This window comes from Micropterus dolomieu, linkage group LG04 (genome assembly GCF_021292245.1).
Source record: "Micropterus dolomieu isolate WLL.071019.BEF.003 ecotype Adirondacks linkage group LG04, ASM2129224v1, whole genome shotgun sequence".
NCBI lineage: Eukaryota > Metazoa > Chordata > Actinopteri > Centrarchiformes > Centrarchidae > Micropterus > Micropterus dolomieu.
This window is the reverse complement of record NC_060153.1, coordinates 4664813-4692073: the sequence shown is the minus strand read 5'-3', so window position 1 is coordinate 4692073 and position 27261 is coordinate 4664813. Positions and strand designations below refer to the sequence as shown.

Sequence of the window (27261 nt, the reverse complement as noted above, 5' to 3'; positions counted from 1 at the left end):
ACAGTCCTTCAAAAATAGCTTACAACGGCCCTCACTGCAATGAAGGCTATTCAGCATTTAAGCTTTGAACGACACACAGGGATGTGAGCAAAACAAACTGAGGAAAATGATTATTATGTGAAGCAACAGTTAATCTCTATTTACAAATGAATCAAGAGGCAGAGGACCAACAACTCCTCCTCTACAAAGAAGCAATCACATCCCTGAGTACAGTGTTTGTTATTCCAATCATTAGACTGACTGCTCTGTGATCAGTTATTATCATCAAGTCCTTTGTGGCCGACTCTAGATTGATCACAATAGTGCAGCACATTACTCCAGACCCAAAGTCACCAAAGAGTCAAAGACCTATTTCATCTATTCTCTTCCGAGTAGCACATGGAGCAGCATGCCAGTGTTAGCCGATTCTAGATACATCATGATCTCCTTATTAACAAAGAAGGTTACAGATTTAGGGCAGCAGTCTTAGCCCTGTTAGCATGGAGCCCCTTCATCTGCTTTCTCCATCTTCTCCTCTTCCTCCACATCTTTGTCCTTGTTCTTTTTGTGTTTCTTCTTCTTGTGTTTGTGCTTGTGCTCCTTGTGTTCTCCTTCTTTGTCCTGGCTCCCATGCTTCTTGTGCTTCTTGTGTTTTTTATGTTTCTTGTGTTTTTTCTTCTTCTTGTCCGCTGTGGTGGTTCCCGAGCCACTGTGGTTGCTCATGGTGGGGCTGTGGGAGGGTTGGCTGAGGGACACACTGGGGCTGCCGCTCCTCCCTCTCTCGGGCTCCGAGCCTTCGCCTTCGCTGTAGTCGGGCACAAAGGCTGCCTCGTCCGTCTCACGACCCAGGTCAGAGCACAGGCGCTGTCTCCTGGGCTCTGGGCAGCGACTCTCCTCTCGCCCTCCTCCACCTCCAGCTGCTCTCTCTTCCTTTCCTGTCACTCCTCGCCCTTCCTCTCTTCCTCCCCCTCCTCTCCCCTCCTCTCTTGCTGCAGCTCTCCCTTCTTCTCTTACTCCTTTTGTGTCCTCCCTCACAATTTTTGTTTTTGGTTTGTCAGAATTTGTCTGTGCCGTCCTGCCACCTTTACCCTCTTCCTTCTGTGTTCTCCCTTTCTTCTCTTCTCTAACTACACCTCTCCTCTCCTCCCTTGTGGCATCCCGGCCTTCGCTCCTGGCAGGTTTAGGTGCTTCAGTCTGCACCTCTCTGCCTCGGCCCCTCAGTGGCACTGGCGAGGGCTCCTTGGGTGCACAAAGTCCATTTTCCTGGCCTTCTTCGTCATCCTCTCTCTCCCACTTGGAGCGAGGAGGAGGCTGAATGAGCGGCTCCTCCCTGGCCGGGCTGGGTGGAGGGCTGACACTCAGGCTACGGCCACGGCTGTTCACAGGGCTAGATGGGGGCTGCTCTGCAGGTTTGGAGGATGCACTCTTCTGGTCTTTGTGTGAATCTCGCTTTGTTTCTTGAGTTGACCTAGTGTTAAGAAGCAGACATGTTTAAAAGAGAAGTGCACCGATTTAGCACTGTACTCCTTCAACACTGTTGGACTCAATGGACCAAAATTGATGCAACAGAACCAGATAGATCACTCTGTCTTATTCCACACATTTCTAGTGAAAACCTGGTGCCTACCCACAGTGCAGCTTGGTCAGTCTGAGATTTGGGTGTGTTACTTACTGCAAGATTCAGACTAGAAATTAGATTAGTCAGTTTTTGTGAATTAACAGTTTACAATACTCAGTGCTACAGACACATTTTGGCTGGCAGCCAAAAGGTAATGAGTTTTGACATCCGTCCCTAATAACCACCTATAGACAATTTCACTGTTTCAAAAATAACCTTTATAAATATTCCCAGTTTATTTCCTGTTGCCCTTTTAGCTAATCAACGGCTGACAGAAAATAAACTTAGACCTAAAGCTACTGCATTTCTAAGCAACACCACTCACATGAAATGTATTATCCTGAAGGAAATTTGGTTTGTAGCAAAGGATTTAACAAACAAAATCTATCCAAAAGAAAAGGAATTATGCAATGTAAAATATATATACACACACACACACACACACACACACATACATACACACACACTTGCCTAGTGGTGTGGCTTGTCAGGGCCTTTCGGCTGATCCTTGGTTTGCTCTTCACAACAGACTCCTCGACATCTTTCACTGTTGAAAAGGAGGAAAAGAAACGTGTTTAATCAATGCTTAAATTTGATGGCACAAGACAAAATCAGTTCTCTCTTCACACGCACACATACAGAGATTCAAATTACCTTCTCTGTGAGAAGCAGCTGGTTTCTCTCCTGAGGGGACACTCCTCTCTGTCCTGTCCTTGGACACACTCCTGGGGGAGAAAAAAAAAAAAAACTATTATACACATTTACAACTGTGTTTACAGAACCACTATATAATGCTTTTTTTATAATCATGCATATGGATGGTGGCTTGACAAGCGGCAGGGAAACAAATGCAACAGACCTGTCAGATTTAGAAGCTCTTTCTGACCCCTCCCCTCTCTCCTTAGAGGATACGCTTGGTTTCTCCTGATGGTCTGCCACTCTCCTGGTGACGGATGATTTCTCTCCGATGCTCATTTTATCCAGAGACACAGACCTCCCTCCTGCACTTCCACCACTGGAGTTCTTTCGTTCTGTCCTTACTGACCTCTCTCCTTCGGCATCTCTCTCTACTGCTACCTTCTGTGAGCCTGACCCAGAGACCCTGTCCCTCTCTCTGTCAGATGCTATGCCTCTGTCTCTGTCTGATCCTGAAGTTCTGTCTCGCTCTCGGTCCTGTCCCGAGCTTCTGCTCTGCTCTCTGTCCGAGCCCTGCTGCCTCTCTCCAGCGCTTCCTGGTCTCTCTCTGGAGACCCCCCTCTCAGCAGACGCTGATCGCTCCTTTCTTCCGGCACCTTCTGCTGTACTGCTGGGTCTGTCTCCTTCAGAGGTGTTAGCTGCAGTTGATCGGTCTGAGGTGGAGGTCGTCTTCTCAGGATCTGACGGGGTTCTGTCTGAGGTGGAGGTCTCAGTGCTGCCCTTTCTCCCTAGATCTCTGTTCAACTTGATCCTCCTCTGGGTCAGTGGCTTCACCTTAATATGGACAAAAGCACATACAAAACATTAGAAGGGGTAAAATCAGAGAGACTCCGCACTTTCACTGCAATGAATGTTGGAAGTTCTGAAATGATAAACTGATTAATGGTTTGGATTAATCAACAGAAATGTTGATAACTGATTTATATTAACGGAAACACCAAAAAGGCCATTTTGCACTTAAGTGTAAACTGTTATTGGCATTTCTTTTACCGTTTTCCCTTTATGTTTACTTTATACATTATACTGTTTATTAAAAAAAATTAGGGCTGCAACTAAAAAATACTTTCATTATGAATTAATTTACATATTTTCTCGATCAATTGGTCTATAAAAAGTCAGAAATCACAATTTCATAAAGCCAGAGCTGACACATTCAAACAACTTGTTTTGTTCAAGCACAGTCCAAAACCAAACGTATTTCATTTACAACCCAAGATGATAAAGAAAAACAAATATTGTTGAAACTTAATTTTCCTGTCAATTGACAAATTCATTAATTGACTTGATTCTAATGAAAATAATCAATATCAGCAGTCCTAGTGATGACGTGAAGTTACTTGGTAAATACAAGAAAACTTAGTGAGTCTGATTTTTTTTTTTTTAAATACATATTTTCAAAAACTGCTACATTCTTTTGAGTTAATTAACACATCTGTAAAATGTGTTTCTGAGTACTGCACAAGAAACTGACTCACCTGAAGGTCCATTAGAGGTCTGATGGATCCACGATCGGAGTCTCCCCGGCCCATCTCACGGCTTCCTGGAAGAGGAAGAAGACCGGGCCTGTCTGAGGAGGGTGGGAGTCTGTGGAGCGGAGGCTGGTGATGAGACATGTGCGAGTGCGAGACGACATCACCTCCAACTCCCAGCCCATCTATTCTCCTCAGCTTTCCAGGAGGAGGCCCGAGTAAAGAGCGGCCCTCCTCTCCCATCCTCCTTCGACTGTCCACTGGGGAGGGAGGTCGGTGGAGGAGTGGGTGTCCATGTTGATGGGGAAGGGGAAGGAGGCCACCGCCCTGTGGGAGATCTCTTCTCCCCCGCATGTCGTGGCCGGGTCGAAGGCCATCATGGAGAGAGGGATGATGTGGAGGCATGTTCTGCGAGGACAGTGGAGGGGTCTTAAGCAAGGCGGGCCTCACTGAAGAACTTGTGCCCTTTTCCTTTTTCAGGGTATTTGAGCTGGGGGTATCTTCTGGTTTGGTTTTAATGCTCTTTAACGGTTTGGCGACAGAAGAGGAGGACGAGGACTCTCTCTTTTTGGACACCACTCCTTCTCCAGTCTTTTTCTTCACCTTGTCACTCTTTACCTTTACGCCTTCTGTCTTAACTTTAGCTTTTACCTTTTGACCCTTGTCTTTCTTAGTCTTATCAGACAGAGTCTTTGATGTTGACTTGGTTGAGGGTTTAATGGGTGCAGCACTGCTTTTAGAGGCTGGAGCCTTAGTGGCTGCGGCACCAACTGGAGCCTTTGAGGAGATGGGAGGTGTTTTAATGAGTGAAGGGATTTCGTCCATTGGTTCGTCTCTGACAGGAGTCGCATCTCCTCTATCCACTGACTGGTGTGATGGCTCTGGTTCCTCACCCGTCTTCTTCTTTTTTACTTTCTTTGCCTTCAGGACTTTAGTGCTGGATTTGGTCCCTGATGAGGAAGAGGATGGAGGATGGTGAGGTGGAGCGCCTCTCTCTTCTCTCCCTCTTCTTCCTCTCCCCTGGGGGGAGTAATCTCTAGACAATGGAGACATTCTGTCCCTTCCTTCCCTCTCCCTGTCTCTGCTCCCACGACCTCTGTGATGCAGTGGGGGATGTTGGCCATCATAGTCTTTGTAGTACTTGTTGTACCAGTCTGCGTACTCCTTCTCCCACTGTCGATACCTTTCTCTTTCCCAGCGATCGTGGCCTCCGGGACTGGGACCCTTCAGGTCATAAGGGGGCAGCTCCCGAGGAGGTGGCTTTCGTGCACCTGGGCTGCGGCTCCGGTAGCCTCCAGGGGAGCGAGACCGTGACCGAGACCTATAGGGTGCTGCTCCTTCCGCTCCCTCCCAGGCTCCTCCACGGTAAGGGGGAGGGGACCGTGGTGAGCCAGAGCGACGATACCCGTAAGACCTTGATCGAGAGCGGGACCTTGTCCGTGAGCGTCCATAACTGCGTCCATTCCGTCTAGAATAAGGGGAGCGGGGATAAGACCGGCCTTGGGATCGTGAACGGGAGCGGGATCGACTGGGGGAATAAGAGTAAGATCTGGATCTTGACCTGGATCTTGACCTGGATCGAGAGTATGAACGGCTGAATGGAGAGCGACTGTATGACCGGGACCTAGAAAAGGAAATGGTTGAGACGACCAGACAGAAAAAAGGGGAGAAAGAAAGCAATTATGCAAAAAATGTAACAGCTTTAAGGATTAAGCTTATGTAATTGTTGTAAGAATTAAAACCAATTTTGATATGCTCTCTGAATGACATTACCTGGAATAAGACGGCCTTCGTCTCTTTGGTGCATTTCTGTACTTCATGAGCTCTTTGTGGAAGTCCTTAGTAAATTCATCCAGTTTGGATGTAACTCTGTGGATACAAAGACAAAAAAACTGAAACTTTCTAGATGGAAGCTTACTTTTATCTTGCTGAAATTGAAATTTGAACCCCCTTTAAACATGACTGTTATTTGGGTCATCTGCTGATGATCTTTTTTTGTTGATTGTTTTTATTTTGCTTTTTTGTTGTTTTTAACATGTCCAATAAAAGAGTAAAAACAATAAAATAAAATTTATGATCCCAACCCTGAGTGATGTTAGATAATATTCTGTGTAAAATTCACACAAGCAACCAGTAGCAGTTTTAAGCTGTTTGAAGACCGAAATGAAAAAGAAACAACTTACTTGTCCTGTCTGTGGTGCCGCTGTCTGTAGAAATCTTCCTTAGAGAGTGGGGGCTGAGAGAGGGAAGGTGGAAGAGGGATAAGAGGGGGCTGGGCACCAGGGGCACCCCAAGGATGGTTGAGCACTGGTGGACCTGGCCCATAAACAGGCTGTGGCTGGTAACTGATGGAAGGAGGAGGGATAAGGACGGGGCCAGAGGTGTACGGAGGGGGGTAGGGTGGGGGGGGGGGGGGGTACAGGGAGGGAGCTGGGAACACTGGAGGAACAGGTGCAAGAGGTGGAGCTGTCTGGAGGTGAGCGGAGGGGTGCTCTCCTCTGCCTCTGTAGGACCTGGTACAAAGAAACATTGTGAGACTCACATATTGCAATATTATCTCATCATAGATAAGATAGTCCCATGGGCGGCAGGTATTACCTCTCCCAGTGTCTGCCTCCCCCTCTGTGAGAGTGGTGGGGCCGTGTCTGGTGACCTAATAGAGCAGAGAGACAGTTTGTTAGTTGCCCAATGTATTTACTTCAAGTGCACTTAATCTCCTTAAATATGTGAATTAAACCTCTTACCTGATGAGTAAGGCGGCCTTATAGGTGGCGGGGGGCCAACAACAGTTAAATGGTAGCCCTGTGGTAGAATTCACAGTGAGAAAAATGTAGTTACCTTCAGACGTTACAGCTTCTCGTGTAAGTGTAGATTTTCACAGTTCAACTTAGTGCAAACTAATTATACTTCCAATATATTATATGTATTTGATCCAGTGTATTTTTTGGAAAGTGTATTGGGACGATGTTGCATGTTGATTTTGCACTGTAAATAAATATGATTTGATATACTGCTGTATCAAATGCAACAGCCTAGGGGGACAATTGTGATCGCTATTGGTAAAATCGCCAACATGCACTGTCCAACCTGGCTCCTAATTCGATTAAACATACTTTTGGCACATTAGACCTTGAGGCTCAGACTAAGCAGCCCCTGCCCTCTTTACCAGCAGTACCTGTGCAGCAAGTCTCTCATTTCAGCAGCAGGGGAGGGGGACAGAGGATGCCAGTTTATTGTAAACATTCTACTGGCATAACCATTAACTAATCTAGGAGTATGTGAAGTTATTCTAATATGCATGCTTGTCAACAAGTAGATAATAGGGCTGGGAGAAATAATGGATTCTTATATGCATCACGATGCGGACGTGGAAGATTTTGGCTCGATTAACAAATGTCAAAAAAAATATCGATTTAAATATTAACGATAATGTAATGTTGACGGAACGCAAAAGGCAGAACTCGCGGAAGTGCAGCACTCAGACCGTCTGTGGCGCGGACATCACAGAGAGACCAGTGTTCCCCCTGCATTCGGCACACCACCGCTGCAGAATGAATAACCAACCTACTAAAATGTCACAACGGTGAAAGTTAGCGTAAATATAAATGTAAATATGTAAATATTAGCAGTAAGTTTCAGTCTGGCAGTAAATGTGCAGTGTAGGTCACTGTAGGTCCGTTAATAAAAGTCTGTAGTTTCCTCGACTGCTGGAAAAGTGAAGGCGGTTAGCGCTAGCTAACATCTCCCCTATACAGCATGTTTTTGACGAGTAATATTAGTTAGATATGTTTGTGACGAAGTAATATTAATTAGCTCAGCTGTATGTTAGTAACTTACCTACTTGTCAAGTGTTGAGAACATCAGGTACAAGCTCAAATTAAACTGGTGTACACCTGTGCCCTGTACACATACTGTACATCCTGATAATTAACTTTACATTTCAGTTTTCTAAAGAGTCAAAAGTTAACAACTGGTTGTTAGAGAAATGAGGGACCATGGAGATTAGGGTTAATGAAGTAAATTTGAGATGCTCAGAAATTATCCAGAGATCCTGTAGAAAAAAAAATATGCATAAAGACGCATCGATAATCGTTCAATAATCGCATTGCAGCCCTCTGAATCGTAATCGAAAGGTGCCCAGAGATTCCCAGCCCTAGTAGATAAGGTATGACATTGAGTCTACATATAAAACACAAACAAGTTTACAATAAATGTATGTATTCTTTATTTTAGAGATTGTGGAGGCTCTCTAAATTCTCTTAGCCATCAAGTCTGCCATAACATCCTCAACAATGACTTTGAGTTGTGGCATTTACTTTTTATAGGGTGACTTGATAAAGAAGTAAGTGACAAGTGGTCAAGGGGGACTCACCTGGGATCCGCTTTCTGGAGTTCCTGATGAGTCTGGTGTCACAGTAGGTTCTGGGTCTGTCTCACTAAAACAAACAGACATATTGTGACCAGTCAAAATGGCTCCTCATTTCATACATCATTACTTGTCTATGCGGCTCCATGTAGGTGTATCTTAATACTAAACTTACCCTGGTGGGGGTGGTTCACCCTGGCTGGTGGAGTGCATAGGGGAATGGTGGTCAACAACGACAGGTGCAGGGGCTGGTGAAGCATCTCGTTCTTCAACAGCAGCAGCATGAGGGGGAGTAGGGGGAGTAGGGGGAGCAGAAACAACACAAGGAGGTGCAGGGGGTGGGACCTGTGCTTGAGGTGCAGTGGAGGGTACACTTGTAGAAGAGGGGTTAGTGACATTGGCCATCAGTGGGTCCTGCTGTCTCGAATGCAGAGGCCTGACCAACTGAGGGCGCGGTGGAGGTGGGGCTGCATTTTGGACCTGCTTGCGCGCATGTTTGGTGTATCCTGTCTCATTCTTAAAGTTGTTCACAGCCTGCATGAAGAAAAACAGGTGAAACAAAAAAATTAAAATAAGAATAATGTGTTTACTTTGAGTTCAAGTAAAATGAACGAATTTGAAACAGATCAAAATGGGCGAATTTGAAAGGGTTACCTGTCGAAGAAACTTGTTGGCAATGAGATTATCGGGTGAAACGTCCGACTGTTTGCATGTGAAGCAGATGTGCTCCTCTGAGTCCAACAAGGCAGTTCTGATACCTGAAAGAAAAAGTGAGAGGCCATGTATGAGCAAGACTTGGGAATCTACAGGTGACAGGTAGCTGATTTGTATAGAGTATGTACAGTGATGTCGGCTTCCACACGATCAAACAAAGCGCGTCATAACTGATGGTCTTACCACGTTGGTTTCGCATCTTCATGCTAAAAGCAGCCGCGAGTGAAGTTGTCTCCACAGAACTGAAGTGTGTGTTTCAGACAGTAGTAAACTCACGGTGTCCTGGACACCAATATTTTAATGCTACAGAAAAGATGAATCACTCACATATCGTCATGCTCAAAAACCTTCTAGTCTCTCTGAATCAAAGTCAGAGAAGTGCTTCTGGTGTTCAATTATCACTCCTAAAGCCAATGCAACAAGCTACTAAATCAATATAAGAGTGCAATTACTTATCTTCATAAAGTTGTAGACATTTGATCACTTTTTCTGGAAATGATTAACAATTTATTTTTTAAAACTGCATTGTTGGTATTAACAGCATAATGTAATTTCAACACGGCAAAACAGGAGCAGATAAGAAAACAAAGAGGTTTCATACCAAAACATATTCAAATGCACTATGAAACAGGGGGAATTGCCTAAAAAAAAAAAAAAAAATATGTATGTTGTATATCACGGAAAGCCTAAAAATATCTATATTATCCATAAGCCATATCACCCAGCCCTAAAACAAACAGAAAACTCAAGTCTTTACACTCTTACGATAATGTACACTTTGATGAAAATAACTTCTCCTTAACCTGCCAAGTTCACATATATTTTAAAGCATAGTTTTCTATTTTTTTCCCCTGAGAACAACTTCTGATAATCATAGAGATTGAGTGTGAAATAATTTCAATACACTGTGGAAGATAAGAGCAAGAAAAGTTCCAGCCATCAAAAATGAGAAATTCAATAACTAGGCCTACTCAAAATGCAGCATGTCCTGGGGCTGCAGGCCTCTTTAAATGGGTAAAATGGGATAAATGGGTATTTCTGCCATTTTCACAGCAGAGTTTATCCTGGACGACTGTAGAATGTAAAATGAACAATCCTGGCACGACCAAAACACACTCATTTTGTACTGCTTGACTTCCTACTTGTTTGGTTTGTAGAGTATTTCCTTTTTTTTCCAGATTTTTATTACTAATGCAAATTACAAGTAAGAACTCACACTCATCGCAGTAACTGTTTCCACAGCAGGGTATAACTACTGCATCGGTCATCAGGTCATTGCAGATCGGACACAAGAGTTCATCAGGGATTGGGTCTGAATCGTCCTCAGATGATGACTGGTCATGTGGAACAAACGGAGGGCGCTCCTTCTTTCCTTGCGCATACGCCTCCCTGTGTTAACAGATTTATTTATTTTTATTTTGAGGACCTCGTTACTAGCATAAAGCAAGCAAAAACAGTAAACCTGTGTGTTGTGCCACAGATAGAAAATGGTTTATCACAAATACAAAAGTTGCACATTTAAAGTGCTATACACACACACTATGTAACAGTGTGTATTTGTGGGTGGCATTGGTTGACACATACGCATCTATGGCAGGTATGGCGTATTCTCCAGTGCTGGTTAACATGGCTCCCTTGGTGCCTGGCTCTGCTTTCACCATGAAGCTCTGAGGAATGCCCTTACTAATCCTTACAGGCTTGGGACCCTCCACACTCTTATCCTGGACCTAAAAGGTTAAAAATATAATCATCATCCAAAAGGCAAATATTAGTACTTTCTTAGAAGTTACTCTGCAATGTAGTAAAAATGAACACCCCAGACAATGAAAATCAAATCCATCCATTATAATTACCATCAGCATGGGGCATTGCCGAATGTAGTGACCAGCCTTTCCGCAACGAAAGCAGGTATAATGAGCAGGGGGAGGTCCAACTGCCTTCTTGGAGTAACTACAGAGACAAGTTCAATTCTGTTTTAAAAACTGTATTTTTTATATATCTCACACAATCGACTGTGTGTGTGTGTGACACTGATTCATGACCTTAAAATGCAGAACAATCTGACTTAAATCAAGTAAAAGCCCAAAGTGTGTGTATACTGACTGTATTGGGTCATATTCATGATTGGACTGAGACATCATGGCTTTAATCTTGTCTTCCTCTGATGCATTTGCGTCAACCAGGTTAGCAGTCTAAAACACATAATGGTGAGAGGGGGGAATAATGTCAGGCGCACAAGACAAAATGAAATATCTTTTCAGGAAATATTTTCTGGAAGTACAGCCAGCATGTCGAGAAACAGTACCTTGGCAAGTTGGGCGAGTGACATAGAAGGAGAAGAATCAGTCTGCAGGAGAATCAGAGTAGATATTAAAGGTGTTAACATAATATCTAATAGACACACACTGGAAGATAACAGCCCAGATAGTTCCCCACCACATCTGTGTCCAGTCTCCATCTAAGTCGTCGCACCGAAATTAAAGCCTTTGTTGATTACTCGAAGTGCATGACATATCGCGAGTGTATGAGCATTCAAATCAAGACACAGTTCACTAGGCTTGTGGACAATGTTCATCCCTCTACTGACAGCACTGTGTCATAATCCTTTAAGAAACAACAAGTTAATGTTGCAAACATCTCTCTAAGGTTGCGTCTTTTCAGACTGTGGAAGAGATCTAACTTGTTCAGAGAATAAATTAAGAAATCATCCAAACAGCAATGTTATCTACAAAAAAGGTGACTCTTGAAACAAAACATTCTCCATTATGTAAAAGAATGTATCCATGCTGAAGGTTATGTCCATTGCTTTACCAGGAGATATTAAAACTACTACAGATCAAATACAAAAAAACTTTCGCGCATTTAGTTTAAAAAAAAAAAAAAACCTGTTGAAAACTTATGCTGAAAAATCCAAATGATAAAAAACAAACATTTTTGTTATCACTGTATGGAAATCCTAGTGAACTTCAACACAGTTAAACTGCATAAAAATTACGTTGCATTAACATTTAACAAGCAAAGCAAACTTACTCCAACGACCTGCTAATATCATAAGCCTTTAAGTTCTAACTGTGGTAAAGTGTAAGTGCATCTGCTTAAGCCCCTTCCTCGCTACTTGGGCTTCATCAGCACTTTCAAAATGTACACTACTGACACATCCCTCTGTAAGGAGGGGTCCTAAAGCTTCTCCTGCTATGGTAGGAAAGAGGCGATTTTCTGAAAGGAATACTTGACATTTAATTTTAGCATCCCATTTCCCATCACCAGGCCATAGCCATAAGTTTTTGTACCAGCTTGTCAAAAGAAATTGTCCTAACTGTTAGAAACGCTCATCAAAACCAGATCTAGACTGATTTTTATAAACTAATGAGCTAGCAAGGACTGGTGCCAAGTTGTTTCAATTAAAAAAGCAAACACTGACACAAGTGTCAAATATGTAGGGCTTATAAGACAAATGTAGAGCTGTCTCTTGAATAAAGTGCCTGATGAAGAAACAAAGAAACTAACAAGAGTTGTCAAGTGTTCCTTCAAATTGTTCCCTAACACAGCTCCCACGTCACTACAGAGTGAAGGGTGAAAGCAAGTGGAGGGATGTAATGCAGGTCAGGAGTCAATGAACCAGGCATGAAAATAAAGTCTCATGTACAAAGAAGCCCTATTTTAAAACAACAAACAAAAAGGTCTGCTCTGCCTAATTCTTTGAGTAAAGGGTGGGTTGTCCATGAAATGCAGGGCTCGGAGGAAAGACTGGGTATTGCAGAATGCTGTGGAGGGAACACACAGGGATCTGGTGCAAGCGGTTCTGACACTGAACCACTGAACAACTTTATTGACAGGTTCTGCAGCTTACAGCTTACAGGACACACTACACCAGTATACTTCTCACTGCAGCAACCATGGAAGGCCTCCAGTGATTGACAATTATTTACTTTACTGATAATGTGTCATTGTAATTTGTGATCATGTCACAACATTATACGTCAGTGGCCGAGGCACAGTATCTCACTTATCAAAACTAGCGTCATTTAACTCATCAGGATGATTTCTGTGAGCCTTTAAGGTTTAAGGGTTATGTGCAGTCCATACTCAATGCAGAATAGAACATCTTCATGATGAAATTGTACAGGACAAAACAATTGACATTGGCAAATGTTACTGAACAGATTTGAGTATATTAAAGTTAAGCAGGGTAAATCACTGGTGAGTCTCTTCCACTCACAACTTTAGTATTGTAATCAAAGTTAATTACAATAAATCCCAGCCACACTTTACTTCATTGGGTTCTTAAACCACATTATAAATAAAATACTTTCACAGAAAATAAAATGACAATCAATTATAAATACAAATATACCATATTTTCTTTACAAACCCCTTTAAAATACATATGCCTGGCCTGAAGCAGGCTACAAAACCATTTCATTATGAAATACAGTCATTAACAGTTTAAATGGTCTCTCAATCATGTAAGTGGCAACAGTTCAACAATTGGTCAGTTCAGAGCATTCAAAAACAATAGTGGCTAGTCTGTTGTTTCTCATCTCAACCTTGTCTCATTCAGCCACAATTTAATACTTTAATCTGCTCATTTCAAAACAGAAACCTGGGGTTTGAGAAACAACAAACTACTTAAACTGCGGTGACTCCAAGAAACCCTCCCAAAGAGACATCAAATCACATATAGAGGTTGAGATCTCAACACAAATGTAGCCAACACACAGTGAACAGAAGATACAAACAACTCAATCATTGCTGACAGAATGTTCTCAAGAAATGTGACTAAAGCCAGAAAGAGAGGGTGAGGGAGAGAGGTGAGAGGAGGAGGAGGAGAGAGTGTTGGTTTTGGGTTTGTTTTACATACGGGTCTAGAAGATCCCACCACAGCTGTGTCAGAACGATCTCTGCAAAAACAGGAGGACAGGAAAAAAGTTATCAGTTATTGACATAACTTGACAGCTAACTTATGACTGCCTAAAGGATAACATTTTCAACTATAATTGTTTATAGAGAGACTTATATTAAAGTGTCTATATTAAACCTACAGGAAATGTAGTGTAAACCCATTTTTGTGGCTTTGTGCAAGAGACTGTTTGTGATTCCAGTAATAATTTTATATTTTAAGTATACTTACACAATGAACGTCCTGCCAGCAGGTTTTACTCCACCAATCGGAGTACGGCGGACGATCACGGACGAGTGTTTCGGGATATGGGCTTCATCATCTGTGTATTCTACAAAACATGACAAACAGCAGGTATGATTACGCATAAATCCTAAGCAATATTACCAAATGTGTTCAGTATAATAGTATTTAGATTTTGTAAACAGCCAACGCAACAATTTACATCAACATCTTTTGCTAAATAAGAGCCAAACCAGGGGTTGTGAGTGAGTGTATGGCTTGTATGATCTGACAATTTTGACCAAAGATGTAAAAAGATCAGTTATCAAATGTAACTACCAGATCATCTAAATAAATATTTTTCACAAGAGTTTTTTAATTATTTATAAAATCACCTGTTACATTGGTTCGTTGACTGTATGGTAATTATCAAATTCACTCTGCATTACAAAAGTATTGATACACTTCAAAAGGACATCTGCTTCAGGAGGTAGATTTATTTTGTCACATAACAGACAATATAGAGAAACTGAGTTTCTAACTCCCTTCTGCTACGTAGCAGGCAATATACATTAATAGAGAAGCAATTATAAAAATGGTAAACTGAAATTATCTATATTCAATGGAGATGCTTGGTATAGTTATGAGAGGTGTAGAACCCAAACAACCCACTGGCAGAAAATTAATCTGAAACCATTTTGAAAATTGATTGTTTAAAGCCATTTTAAAACAACAATTTAGGAGATCCACTGGTTACAGCTTCTCATAGATGCTTTTATTGGTTTTCTAGACTTCCGGTGATAGTAAACTTTCTGGGATTTTGGACTCTTGGTCAAACAAACAATCTTAAGACGCCATCTTGGGTTCTGGGAAATTGCAATGGGATCCCCCCCAATTCTATTTTCTGACTAATTATAGATCACACAATTAATCAAGAAGATAACTATGTTCATTTAAATGTGACTAATGAAAACAGTGATTCATTCCAGCTCTGATGTGGTGTGTTACAATATACACACTTATAAATAAAAGAAAAAATAAATATTTAAACCACCCAGGCTAACCCCACTGCCTAACATTTATTTTCACCAAACCTACTGTTAACTAAAATGTCCGACTATCATCTACTTAGTGCCAAACAATGGATTACATGCTAGTCGCAAATTTTGTTGTGTCACATGTGTCAGCTGATAACGTACCTTCTCGAGTCTGCGCATTGGTGATCTGCAGGTCGCAGTCTGTGGCCTTGAGGCGCTCCCGGCCCATAATCTGCTTTTTAAGTTCACTGAGTGTGATATGCAGCCCATCGAAAGTGACTGTGTTGTAGTCCAGTTTGGAAGAAAACTTATAGTGAACACACGACATTTTTTACAGGTCTAAGCACTTAAGTCAATCAAGCACAAGGAAAAAAAACCCACAGGTATGGCCTGGTATGATAACAAAATAAAAACAGCGTCAACACTAAACACAGGAGGCTAAATCGGGTGACTTTAATAGGTAAACCTTCTTTATACTGGCTGAAACACTGTGGACAAAGAAAGAACTAAATAGGGAAGGGTTCAGCTCGCAGATGACGACAGAGTCCTTGTCATTGCCAAAGAAAAATAATCGAGGTGTGAGGCCAGAGCGCCATTGAGCGGCGCCGTGTGCCTCGTCAGTTCTTTAAAGTCCGATAAAACACAACAGGGTGCCACCAAATCCAGAGTCCATACAGCAGAAAATCTATCACATGGATGTAAATGAGGCCAAGTCCGTCGTGAATTGTCCTTGGTGGAAAGCCCGGGCCGACTGCGCTGGAAGCCGCTAACTGTTAGCTAAGTTAGCAGCGGGCCTGGGATTTCCCGAACAACAGTCTTTGTGGCTTGCCTTTTCGTTACAGTTTTATTTTTCAACTCAAGACAAACACTACCGAGCTCCACAAAAAAGTCCCCCAAAGTGCGTGAATGCTTCAGCAGCGAGTCCAAAAGTTTTACGTTCTCGCTGTTGGGCTTTGAAAATATTGTTCTGAAATTTAACGTTACCGTCTAAATATTAAGTTAGCTAATGCCAAGGCTAACATGCTACACCTCGAGATTAGCTAACCTCGCCACTCAACATGAAAACACCAACAAAAGGTAACCGCTATTAACGGTGCTATGCTAACTATGTTGCCCAAGTTAGCTGTCGAAGAATCTTAACAAAATCCACCAGTTACGCAGTCAGGACGCAAAGATTCCCCTTCAGTGCACTGTTACTTTCCATCATGTAAGTTGTGTATCCAGGTTAATCTTCAATTTAAATCCATAAAATCCATTTCGGTCATCCAACTGCTACTCTCCTCGCTGTTTCATCAAAATGGCGCCGCGCGGAACCGGATGTATCCAGGGTTCTTTCAAAGAGTAAACATGAAGGCAAGATGGTAATTTTTAGTCTCTTTCAAAAACACCCAGATGAAAAGGAACTGATTGGTTCCAGCTGCAGCAAAATTGTTTACAGTGTAGATGCTCTTTTTAAATTAACTTTATACTCCGTGTCTATAGCACCAAATTGCAGACATGCAAAGTTAGCATGTGAAAATATGTCAATGTTGTGTTTTTAGCTTATTGCGCTGCCCACAAGTGAACAAAACCTTAATGCTGGTTAAAGTCACAGTTGACCTGATATCTAATAGCTCCAATATAGTGTTAGTATTTTTATTTCTATCATTCCTAACTTTTCATCAGCTTTATCCTTTTTGGCAGAAATAATATCAGCTGCTGATTTAGCATATGTCCAAATGTCCAAGACTAATTCATAAATGTATTACATAAATCGAGTGATCCAGCTACAATGTTTAGCTTAGTCAACTTTCATTCTTAGTGCTAGATGTCTTTAATAACATGTTCTAATAGCCTTTATGTTGGTGTTAGCAGCGCAACGGCAAAGTAGATGTGAACTATCTTTATATACTTGTTGTACTGTCGTTGGTCATGGAACCTTCCGGAGTCAGACTCGAAATGATTTCCTCTTCGATGACGATTCTAGAGGTAGCGTGGCCGAGCGGTCTAAGGCGCTGGATTAAGGCTCCAGTCTCTTCGGGGGCGTGGGTTCGAATCCCACCGCTGCCAGGATTTTGTCATGAAACGATTTCTGCCAGTAAAGTACAAGTACTAGAAGGAACAGTTTGTACCGACAAGTCAGATGTTCAACCCTTAACATTAGAAACTGTTAAAGAAAATTCATTAGCACCCATCTGAAAATAGTAGCTCTCACATGTTTTTGTCAAGTAGTACCCTCTGTAGTCAGTACATAAAATAATCATGAAAAATTAAATCAAAATGTTGATTATGTAGATGTTGGCAAGATGTGACCTGTCTTGGTTTGCTCCTGGTGTTACTGGTGTTGTCAAGGAGCCTTGTTGTATTTTATGAAAAAGTGAATAAAACATGAACTCATACAGGGTTTTGTCTTTTATCTGTCTTGAATATTTCATATATCCTGATTCAAATGTATTAAATACACAATATTATCCTACTGTGACCTATTGTCTGAAGTGAAGTTGTATTGGTAGTGTGGCCGAGCGGTCTAAGGCGCTGGATTAAGGCTCCAGTCTCTTCGGGGGCGTGGGTTCAAATCCCACCACTGCCAGGGTTTTGTCAGGAATATCTCTGAAATAATACCATCAAGCAAACTACAAACACTTAACTACGCAATTGAGGATTTGGGACTTTTTATTTCGTTTCATTTTATTTTGGCTACACAACGAGTAAATAGGTTTTTTGAAAATTACCTGTGGACAAGAGGTAATTTTCAAATAATCAATGTACTTGTTTTTATCAAAACAGCATCATACACCTACATGCAAACCAGTGGTGTAGTCTAGTTTTTTGTCGTGAGTATACTGTGATTTTTCCATCCCAGCCCCATACTCACCCGTCCCAGAGCGGCGTCCCATAAGCACCACTACACTCAATAATACATAGTATGCATGTAATAGAGAGCATTCTGAAGGACTGCTTAGGCTATGTGTTATCAACACCGCAAAGACTTTAACAGCCAATGACAGTTACAGGTGGGCAAGTGAGTCACTTTGTGTTGAAAGGTGGTGGGGACATTTTAGGGCTCAGATTAGAGATGGGTCAAAACAGTTAGCATAGGAAACATGACAATCCAGAATACTGAGGTCACAAGAACAAGACTAAAAGATATGTTCATACTATTTAAAGAAATATTCACTGATAAACGATTTGGGGGTCCTCCCCTAGAAGATTTTGGGCATTAAACACTTCATTTCCTGCATTCTGGAGACATTTTCTGCACCAATTTATTTATATAAAGGGGAACACAAAATTTAGGTGGCAGGTGACAATTCAGAATATAAAAACACAAGTTGATATACAGTAATCAGTAAATTGTATTGTTTTTTAGCTCAAGTAATTTTTTTTATTTTTCATTGCATTGCATGTTTTCTTATTGTGCCAAAATAACTTTCTCATAGCACTTACTTTTGTTAAATAACCGTTCTTGTTGCAAGATATTTTATATTTTATATTTTTAACACTTTGAAAAAAATGCTTGTCCCCAGCGTCCCCAGTGTAAATGACACCTATGCAGGTGGGGAGCATAGACTGATTTTCATGTTTAGTGTTAATCTACGTTAGCCAGTTAGGAGCTACATGAAGCCTTAGATGTTACATGAATCTGGTCCGTCGAGCAGGTTTCATCAGCTGGCAATTTTCAATGCACATTTAAGAGTGCAAGTTGCTACTATTATTAAGAATAATGGAAAGCTGAGGCTCAGTAGCGGTAAAAACAATGAACATGGGCCTATGTGCAGTTCTATCACCAAAACTTATTCATTACAGAATATTATTAACAGTGAGGACACAAAAAGTGGTCCACATCATCTCAAGCATAGGCTACTTATCTTTCAAAACCATTGTCAAACATAGGTTATGTAGCTTCTGTATCAGCGATCATCCAGGAACTGCTAATGTTACTTCTACTACTGTAGACCTACCCCCCCCACCCACACACACACACACACACACACACACACACACACGCACGCACGCACACACACTCACACTCCTGCATTCATTGATCCACCACATTAACGTTAGTTAACTACTTCTATATGAAATTCAATATACCAACAATGCTGTCACAATTCCGTTAATGATAACGTATATGCTGCTTTCACTCAGTCACCAAGTAACGTTATGATAGCATCAGCCTCATCTGGCTCGTTTTCTGTCGTTTCAGTAACCATATAGCCTAACGGCAGGAGATTCAGCTGCAGGCTTACGAAAACACTAAAAGAGTGTAGTTTGAGTTTGCTCGCGTTTCACATCTCCTTTAGTAATTTACATAAGTTAATATCAAACTTGCGCCGAGTGACCGCCACGCATCTGTTTTGTTGTTTGGTAGGTGACGTCAGATTCCGGTCACAGGCCACGGAAGCCGCAAACATCAGTTCAGAGCTTCGCAACACAGACGGGGTGAATTTATGAATGAACGTGTGAAAGTTCGGTCTCAAAACGATTTTGTTACGTATCATCTCGCTATTTTAAGTGGGTATACGGAAATCCGTGAAACTGAAGTGGTTTGTGCAATTACCATGGCCAATGAAATATATCTGAAGGTGTTATCTTGTAATATCTTGTGTAGTCACTACTGAAAATTACTAAATACTAAGTCAAAAAAATTGACATCAAAATTGCACTAATCAGAATTTTGGTGCAGTCTCACTGCTTTCATCAACCTCATTTCCAGACGCAGCACACAGTAGTTTTGAGCAGAAAAGCTCTGTTAAATACTGTACGCTACCTGCCAAGCACCAAACAGAAGACAAAGTTATTGACTAGCTAATAAACATAATAGTTAAGCATTTAGCTGTTAAAGTACCAGATTTCCCTCAGAGGTTGGTGCACACCAAAGCACAGCTAAAAGGAGAGTGAATATTGGGCTTACATTCGTTAGTACATGTGTAAAGATATTGTACATAGGGAATTGTTTGCTCACGTCTTATATTTAAACATAGATAATATATTTGTGCTGCCCCCAAATGGCAAAAAAAAAAAAATCAATTAATGCTGGTTTAAGTTACATTTGATTTTATGTAATCACTTTGACATATGATTAGCATATTAATTTCAATCATTCCAAACTATATACCTTTTTTTGCCTTTGTTGGCGGGAATTGGATTCCATAATAGCAGGTGCTGATTTAGCACATATACATTTATTTAACACACAATATAGTCTGACTGGAACATATTGTCTGGGGTCAGGTTTTTTTGGTAGTGTGGCCGAGTGGTCTAAGGCGCTGGATTAAGGCTCCAGTCTCTTTGGAGGTGTTTGCAAGAGTTCAAAGTAGATGTGACCTGTCTTGGTTTCCTCCTGGTGTTATTTGGTTGTTCCGTAGTGTTGTACAGAAACCTTGTTGTATCTTCAGGGTTGTTATTGGTGGGGAAAAGGTGAATAAATAGGAAAATAGCATCACTACATGAACTCATCCAGGGTTTTGCCGTTTATCTCTCTTGAACATTATTCTTATATCCTAATTTAAATATATTTAGTACAGAATGTAGTCTGACTGGAACAAATTGTCTTAACCTATGACATAATGGTAGTGTGGCCGAGCGGTCTAAGGCGCTAGATTAAGGCTCCAGTCTCTTTGGGGGTGTGGGTTTGAATCCCACCGCTGCCATGGTTTTGTCATGAATAACTCTGAAATAATAACAACAAGGAAAGTACAAGCACTTGCAATCATATAATAGAGAACGCTTTCTACTCAGTAAGTCTTTCTCCTGGGGACAATAGATGCTGTGGAATAGGAAATAATGTGCTTGTGTGGTCAGGACATGATGGTACTTGATTTGTATTTATCACAACTGCCCTGAATGATGCTGCTGCCATGGTAACACATCAGGTTTCTCAGTCTTCCTGTTTTCTACTTTTGTAGGCCTGTGAAGCTGTTTATACTGCCCTATCATCATCTCTATTTATCTGTTTACTCAAATGCACATTTGCTTCTGTGCCCACGTATTGAGGACACATATTTGAATATTCTTTCTCACTTTCTCTTACACACAAAGGCACCTGTGATCTGCCATTTACAGTACAAAAGTGACAACGCTCCACCTTGAACCACACTTATTTCTCTCCGAAGCACATTTTGTGTTATTTTTTAAGCTTTATTTGACGTAAACATAGACTCAGTGACATAACCATGAGGGCAGAACGTTTTGTTGCACTCACATGCTTACGCATTACAAACAGACACAGTGAGAGACAGATAGAGTGAGTGCTAATGCATTTAATGGGGTTTCGATTTTGACCTTAAGTCCACAAAAAGAAGGACAGGAACAGAACATAGTTAGTTATGTCACACCCAGATGTATTTGTGTGTTGCATTTAGTTTCCCAATTTCATTGACTCCTCTTTTCTGTCTCTCTCTACATGACTGTCTGTCTCATACACACATTCCTATTACTATACACACTCATTCACTTTCACACTACAGATATTCTGCAGCTACTGTAATAGAATAGCAGAATAACGTACAAAGAGCATAAAAATATTAGATCCCAAAATTGTGTTCTTGTGTACTACATCTCTTTTTCTCAGAGTTTGTCAACAGTGAATCAAAGATGCAGATTTCTTGAAAAATAATCTACAACTTCTTTGTTTCAAGGAGGAAAATGCCAAACGTTGTCTGTTCGAGCTTCTCAAACATGAGGTTTTGCTTCATTTCTTTGTTTTCAGTGTTTCCTCTGTCTTTACCAAGTAAGTGAGGGGAATTCCTCTCATTTAATGTCCTCCTCTCACAGACGTTCCCCTTGTGTTCGATCCCTGTACATCTCCCTCCCCAAGTTCCTTTCCTCTCAGACAGGCGTGGTCCTTCTGCTGGCAGCACAGTTTCCAGGCAGCAAATCTGTGTTGTTGTGTGCAGCTGCAGTAGTTAATTTATCCACAGCCATGTCAATCTTACCGTCTTTTAGAGGCGAGGATAAGGTGTAGAGCATGAACTCTGAGCCCACTGTCACTGGTGTTGGCAAACCTGTCATGGCGTTGACTTTGGATTCAGCGGAGAGGGACGGTTCACGGTCTCGCACCATGGATGCACGAAAGGAGTCCCCTGCACTGTGGTTGCTCCTGTAACTGTATCTGCGGCTGCGGTTCTGGTAGTAACGGTTGCGGTAGTAGGATGAGTTGCGGGAGATGGGTGGCTTTATGAGGGAAGGCCGGCCTTTAGTGCGCAACTGTCTGTGTTTTTCTATGAACACGTGCACTGCCAGGACGCCTACCATCTCAGCCAGCACAAAGGACAGAGCTCCAAAATAAAAAGACCAGCCATAGGAGTAGCTCTTCTTGTTGTCGCTCTGGCTGGGGTCACCTGAGTTGGCTGATATGTACACAATGATGCCAATAATGTTACTGAGACCTGGAAGAGTTTAGAGATGAAGATGGTCAGATGGAAGATAAGTAATGTAGTTTGGGTGCATGCACATTAGATTTTTTGTGTGTTTCTGACCCGCAGAGACAAAGAGTATTCCCGCACTGAGGATGACATTGTAGCGTGACTTGTAGAACTCGCTGGCAGCTACACAGACACCTCCGAGAAATAATAATCCGACACTGAGGATGGGGAAGAGGCTGGAGGCTCGCACTGCTCCTGAGGAGAGGAGAGGAGAGGAGAGGAGACATTACATAACATTTGAAAACCTGAGACTTCCATAACAGATGTTAGACCTCACAATTATGTGTGCACATTTGTTACCCACGTAGTAAATACTCTGCAGCATCCTGCTCATAGTCTCCATCTTCAGCAAAGTGATCAATGTCTTTGCAAACACCACGAAATGTTCCTGCAAAACAAACAAAGCGAAAGACAAAGAAATGCATTGCAGTACATCCATTGATAAATACTTTGGCTCTGCGTCACTCTGCTCTGTATCATTTTATTCCATTGACATATACATACTGTATAATTTATAGAAGTCACAGTATTTTTGAACCAGTACACTTTGCACACTCTCTCTAATAGTTTTCTCTTTGGGACTTATTGAGGGCCCTGACCCCTTGGTTTGGAACCACTGATTTAGGTCATTTTGACATTTCTTTCATATAAACTTTAGTTCAGTAGGGAGTCCAATTAAGATTGGGTCTTTTTTCAAATACCTTGAAATAAACCAGAATCACTGAAATAACAATCCAGCATGCCCATTATATAAGACAAAAACACAATTAAAATTACATAATAAACAAGTGCTAAGCTAAGTGAATGTTTTCTAAACCTCTACCATCTCTTCACATTTCAGTTCCAAAGAGCAGACTCGCTAAACTATTGTTGATAATGCACTTATTTAGTCATTGACCTTGTAACATTTATATGTAATTATGTAAAAAAAAATAAAATAAAAAATACAACACATGTGCTTGACCAAACTTCATGTTCTACTGTATAACTAACAATCATTGAGGAACTCTGAAGGGTTATTGGCATGTTTAACAGTGGACTTCTAACAACAGTAAACAACAATTTGACTTAAGTGTAGATGTACCAAATATAAGTTTTTGGATTATTAGTGTTTCTCCAACATCTTCATTTCTTTACAAATGTCATAATTCACAGAAATGCAGAAAAGTGAAAAGATGTGATAAAGCTGATGCCAAGCTTGAAAGCATAGCTTCCATTCCAGAGTTTTCTGTGTTCTTCATGCTATGGAGCACCTGTATCTGTGCACGTATTCAGCATATAACATTATCCTCACTTTTCCTCATTTGACGGCTCCCCACCTTGTTTCTGTGCCAGCTCGTGGATCTCTACACATGTGAAACAGAAACGTACCAGCGTGATATTGTACATGTGTGAATGTGACATGATCGTTATACGGGCAAACATACACCGGTTGACTGACACAAACACAAATACTCAATAGTTCCACCAGTCATCAAGCTTCCAATCAGGCAGATGATCACTACCCTGTAAAGTAAAACTGATGTATTTTAACTTTGATCCTGTGAAGATTTAAAAAATCGACTCCACGCATGTTTCCTGCTCTCAGTAACCTTTGGACGAGCAGTGCATTTCAACATTTACACACACCGAGACGTATTGACAAATGTGTTCCTATGTGGTGCACTGATTGACCAGTATTGATGACTCGGTCGCCATGGTTACCAAAACAAAACTCATTCGGTAGCTACAACTCGGCCATGGTCAACAGGTCAGAGAGACAAGCACACCACTGAGGGAGCATTTATTCAAATTACTGTCAGGATACAAATAGAGATGGGGTAACGTGAAACTAGGATGTACGTTGTTTTGCACCTGCCTCCTTAATTTAACCAAGAATAGATGTTTTATAAATCTCTCACAGTCATGTCACTACATATTACAATTTAGAAGTAAAATTTCACTACCTTCTAAAAAATAAAAAAAAGTGTACACAACCAACCAGACATAATCCTGAAGAAATCAACATTGCCACCCTCATCCTATAATTGTTTGTTTCACATAATGCACACACACACACAACACAACACACACACACACACGCAGGAGTTGTGAAGCATTGATGTCCTCTGCATGCTTTGTTGCCTTTCCATTAAACCATTTTGGAGCTTAGAGATAGTGGGGCAGCAGCAGAGGGAGGGGTTGAGAGGAACAGAGGGACGAAAGTGAGCTGACAATTTTCAATTCATTCAGAAAATTAGCAAAGCAAACAGAGGATAGAGGGTAAGAGAAAGAGGTGTGCCATTAAAAAGCAATCAATAATTTTAAATATAATTTCCATCCATCACATTGCCAATAGGTGAATGCCTGCATCTTCATGAATTTTGCCACCAGTAAATCCTTCAGCGATCAAATATGGAATAAGTTGCAGGAAAGTCTCTGAAGACTTGCTGTGCTTAACAAAACAGTTTTTCATTATGCAATAGAGAGATAAAAATAAAGACGTAGCCTCAAATGTATTTTTAAATGACTTGCTTTTGACTCAGAAGTCTGGTGACGGTCTTTTTTAGCTCAAACATTGCAGAGCAAACTCTCCCTCAGTACAAGATCAGCTGAGTTTTAGTTTATTAAAAACTTGCATCAAGGGCATTTCTACCCCAATATTTCTTTGTTCATATTTTTCTTTTTTTCTTATTTATGATTGTTTTGAAAGATAATAAAGAAGTGCATTTTATTTGCTTACTTATTGCACATTTATCTTAGTAGTAGTAGTCACAAGTACTGTAGTACAATTTTGAGGCAGTTTACTCAACTTCATTTTCTTTAAACATGACTGAGGAAAATATGTTTCCTTTTACTCCACTGCATTTATTTGACTACTATCATTACTAGCTACTTTACAGATTAAGATTTGATGAGTTTACTAAACACAATGCAACAGTGATAACATAAACAGTGAATCAACATATAAACTAATAATAATAAGGTGATACATTTCATAACACTATTACACTCACTTTTTCTGCATTCTGTAAAATTTCAATGCATGACTTTTACTTGTAATGGAGATTTTTTACATAGTGGCATTGATACTTTTTAAAAAAGACTTCTGTCACCACTGGGTTTTATACCAATATTATTATTTATTCAATAGTCAATTCTGCAAGATCCTAAACGTGGCTGTGATGATGAAATACAGAGGATGTTCTCCCATAAAGAACATTTTAAATTAAATATAATTATAAATATAATATAAATATATAAATTATAATATCATTATAACGTTTTGCTGTGACTTTTACCCCTGCGAATCCTCTTAGTTATAATTACTTTATTTCCTACCCTCGGTGCAGCAGGTCCTCCACAGACCGGAGTGGGTCAGGACCTCCTCGTTCTTGTGGACGGTCTCGTTGTCACCCAGGCTCTTGGAGCGGCACATCCCGCGGGAGTACAGCCAGTAGTCCGTGCCCACGGCGATAGTCATGAGGCTGAAGGCGCAGAAAGCCCCCGCCGTGGTCAGTAGCATCATCACACCCCGGTTACACAGCCTCATGTCGGCCCAGCCTCCTCCTCCTCCTCCTCCTCCTCCACAGCGAGAAGTCCTCCACTAGACAGAGACCAGCGGGGTTTAGAAACTGTTAAAAACTTTCCCCCCGGTGTCTTATCTTTGGTTGGATCCAGTCGGCGGAAGGAAAATCAGATTTCGTGGACATCTTCTGCAACCTGCGCTATACTCGTATAGTTGGATAATTGTGCAGATTTCGGGACGGGTCATTGTCCCCCAAGATACATGCAGACTTGGTTAACTGAGTTGCGATGTTTCCATGTCAAGGGCGCAGTAGAGGATCACGAGATGTTGCTGTTCAGTCAGTGGTACAATAGAAGAATAAAGCCGAGGTGCGAAAAGTGGAAAAGGCCAAAATCCTCGATAAAACCAAAAATGGTGTTGGGAGAAAACAACGACAGCAGCTCTCATGTGTGGACGCGTTCAAGTTTGTTGTAGCTCAGCTCTGTATGGCATTAACTGCAGGATGATCCCGCCTTCCAACTTGTGTGTATGTGTGATCCTGTCACTGAGCACACACATGGTCAGGTCTGACCACTTCGCAGTGCTCACTAGTTCAGCATCATGGACAGCAGCACAGTACTGACCACGAGGGCGCAGGTTTGGTTTCAGTTTAAGATTAAATTAGTTGTCATGCTTTCCATAATACATTAATACTAGGATGCCAAAAAAGCCATATGAATTGCTGCGTTATGCACTAAACCAAGAGATAAATACTGATAAATACTGTTATAGGCTATAAAAACATTTTGACAAAACAAATTCGAGCTACCATTTCCAATGTCAACAATGAGCCTTCAAACACAATAAATAATGTTTTATTTCTATCTTTACTACAAAAATCAGAGTCTTTTATTGCAATATATTTGATTGATTATCAGTTCCAGCGTTTTTAGGATAGTTATTTGTAAATAAAAACAGCTAAATTATGTTTTAACCGAAAATGTTTTTTCATGGTGTGGTCTTTGTTAAGGGTAATCTAAATGTTACAGAATACAATTTTAGACAATAATTCATCCAACAGTTTGTCTTTGGCCTTTTCCTGTTTCATTAGGACAATGCCTCCACCCACAAGGCCAGCTCTATAAAGAAATGGTTTTCCCAGTTTGGTGTGAAAGATCTTGATTGGTCCGCACAGAGCCCTGACCTCAACCCTATCAAACACCTTTGGGATGAACTATACCGGATATTGCAAGTCAGGCTCTCTCATCCATCATCAGTGTCTGACCTCACAAATGCTCTCCTGGATGAATGGACAAAAATCCCCAAAGACACTCCAAAATCTTGTTGAAAACCTTTTCAGAAGAGTG

The 27261-nt window shown here is 41.2% G+C and overlaps 2 protein-coding genes, 1 long non-coding RNA gene and 3 other non-coding genes across 6 annotated transcripts; 4 read left to right on the top strand and 2 right to left on the bottom strand.

Annotated features, from left to right (window-relative positions):
- Window positions 1-6: 6 nt before the first annotated feature.
- LOC123970217 (E3 ubiquitin-protein ligase RBBP6-like) lies at window positions 7-16336 on the bottom strand. Its single transcript, XM_046048141.1, has 20 exons — window positions 15164-16336; window positions 13974-14073; window positions 13704-13743; window positions 11148-11189; window positions 10946-11034; window positions 10696-10792; window positions 10427-10569; window positions 10059-10231; window positions 8783-8886; window positions 8304-8662; window positions 8135-8198; window positions 6507-6564; window positions 6361-6415; window positions 5946-6275; window positions 5536-5631; window positions 3769-5386; window positions 2457-3067; window positions 2252-2322; window positions 2069-2144; window positions 7-1447 (listed from the first exon to the last, which is right to left on the bottom strand). Exons 1-20 carry the CDS (start codon window positions 15327-15329, stop codon window positions 475-477), a joined length of 5265 nt encoding a protein of 1754 aa, XP_045904097.1. The 5' UTR covers window positions 15330-16336; the 3' UTR covers window positions 7-474.
- On the top strand, window positions 13720-26895 carry LOC123970285. Its single transcript, XR_006824914.1, has 2 exons — window positions 13720-14096; window positions 25740-26895. It is a non-coding gene; the product is annotated as an uncharacterized LOC123970285 (long non-coding RNA).
- trnal-aag lies at window positions 16969-17050 on the top strand. Its single transcript has one exon. It is a non-coding gene; the product is annotated as a tRNA-Leu (tRNA).
- trnal-aag lies at window positions 17489-17570 on the top strand. The gene has a single exon. It is a non-coding gene; the product is annotated as a tRNA-Leu (tRNA).
- Window positions 20553-20634, top strand: trnal-aag. The gene has a single exon. It is a non-coding gene; the product is annotated as a tRNA-Leu (tRNA).
- On the bottom strand, window positions 21101-26367 carry cacng3a (calcium channel, voltage-dependent, gamma subunit 3a). The gene is made up of 4 exons (XM_046048246.1): window positions 25729-26367; window positions 22712-22795; window positions 22462-22602; window positions 21101-22371 (listed from the first exon to the last, which is right to left on the bottom strand). Exons 1-4 carry the CDS (start codon window positions 25937-25939, stop codon window positions 21812-21814), a joined length of 996 nt encoding a protein of 331 aa, XP_045904202.1. The 5' UTR covers window positions 25940-26367; the 3' UTR covers window positions 21101-21811.
- Window positions 26896-27261: the final 366 nt, after the last annotated feature.

What these genes read in the sequence shown, in the direction of transcription:
- LOC123970217 (XM_046048141.1), bottom strand. Translation starts at nt 15,329, where the DNA reads ATGTCGTGTGTTCACTATAAGTTTTCTTCCAAACTGGACTACAACACA. An exon ending in CACTCGCCCAACTTGCCAAG is followed by an intron (nt 11,035 to 11,147) that starts GTACTGTTTCTC and finishes TATGTGTTTTAG; the next exon opens with ACTGCTAACCTGGTTGACGC. An exon ending in GGTGAACCACCCCCACCAGG is followed by an intron (nt 8,199 to 8,303) that starts GTAAGTTTAGTA and finishes TGTTTGTTTTAG; the next exon opens with TGAGACAGACCCAGAACCTA.
- cacng3a (XM_046048246.1), bottom strand. Translation starts at nt 25,939, where the DNA reads ATGAGGCTGTGTAACCGGGGTGTGATGATGCTACTGACCACGGCGGGG. An exon ending in GAGGACCTGCTGCACCGAGG is followed by an intron (nt 22,796 to 25,728) that starts GTAGGAAATAAA and finishes TTTGTTTTGCAG; the next exon opens with GAACATTTCGTGGTGTTTGC. An exon ending in TGCTGCAGAGTATTTACTAC is followed by an intron (nt 22,603 to 22,711) that starts GTGGGTAACAAA and finishes TCCTCTCCTCAG; the next exon opens with GAGCAGTGCGAGCCTCCAGC.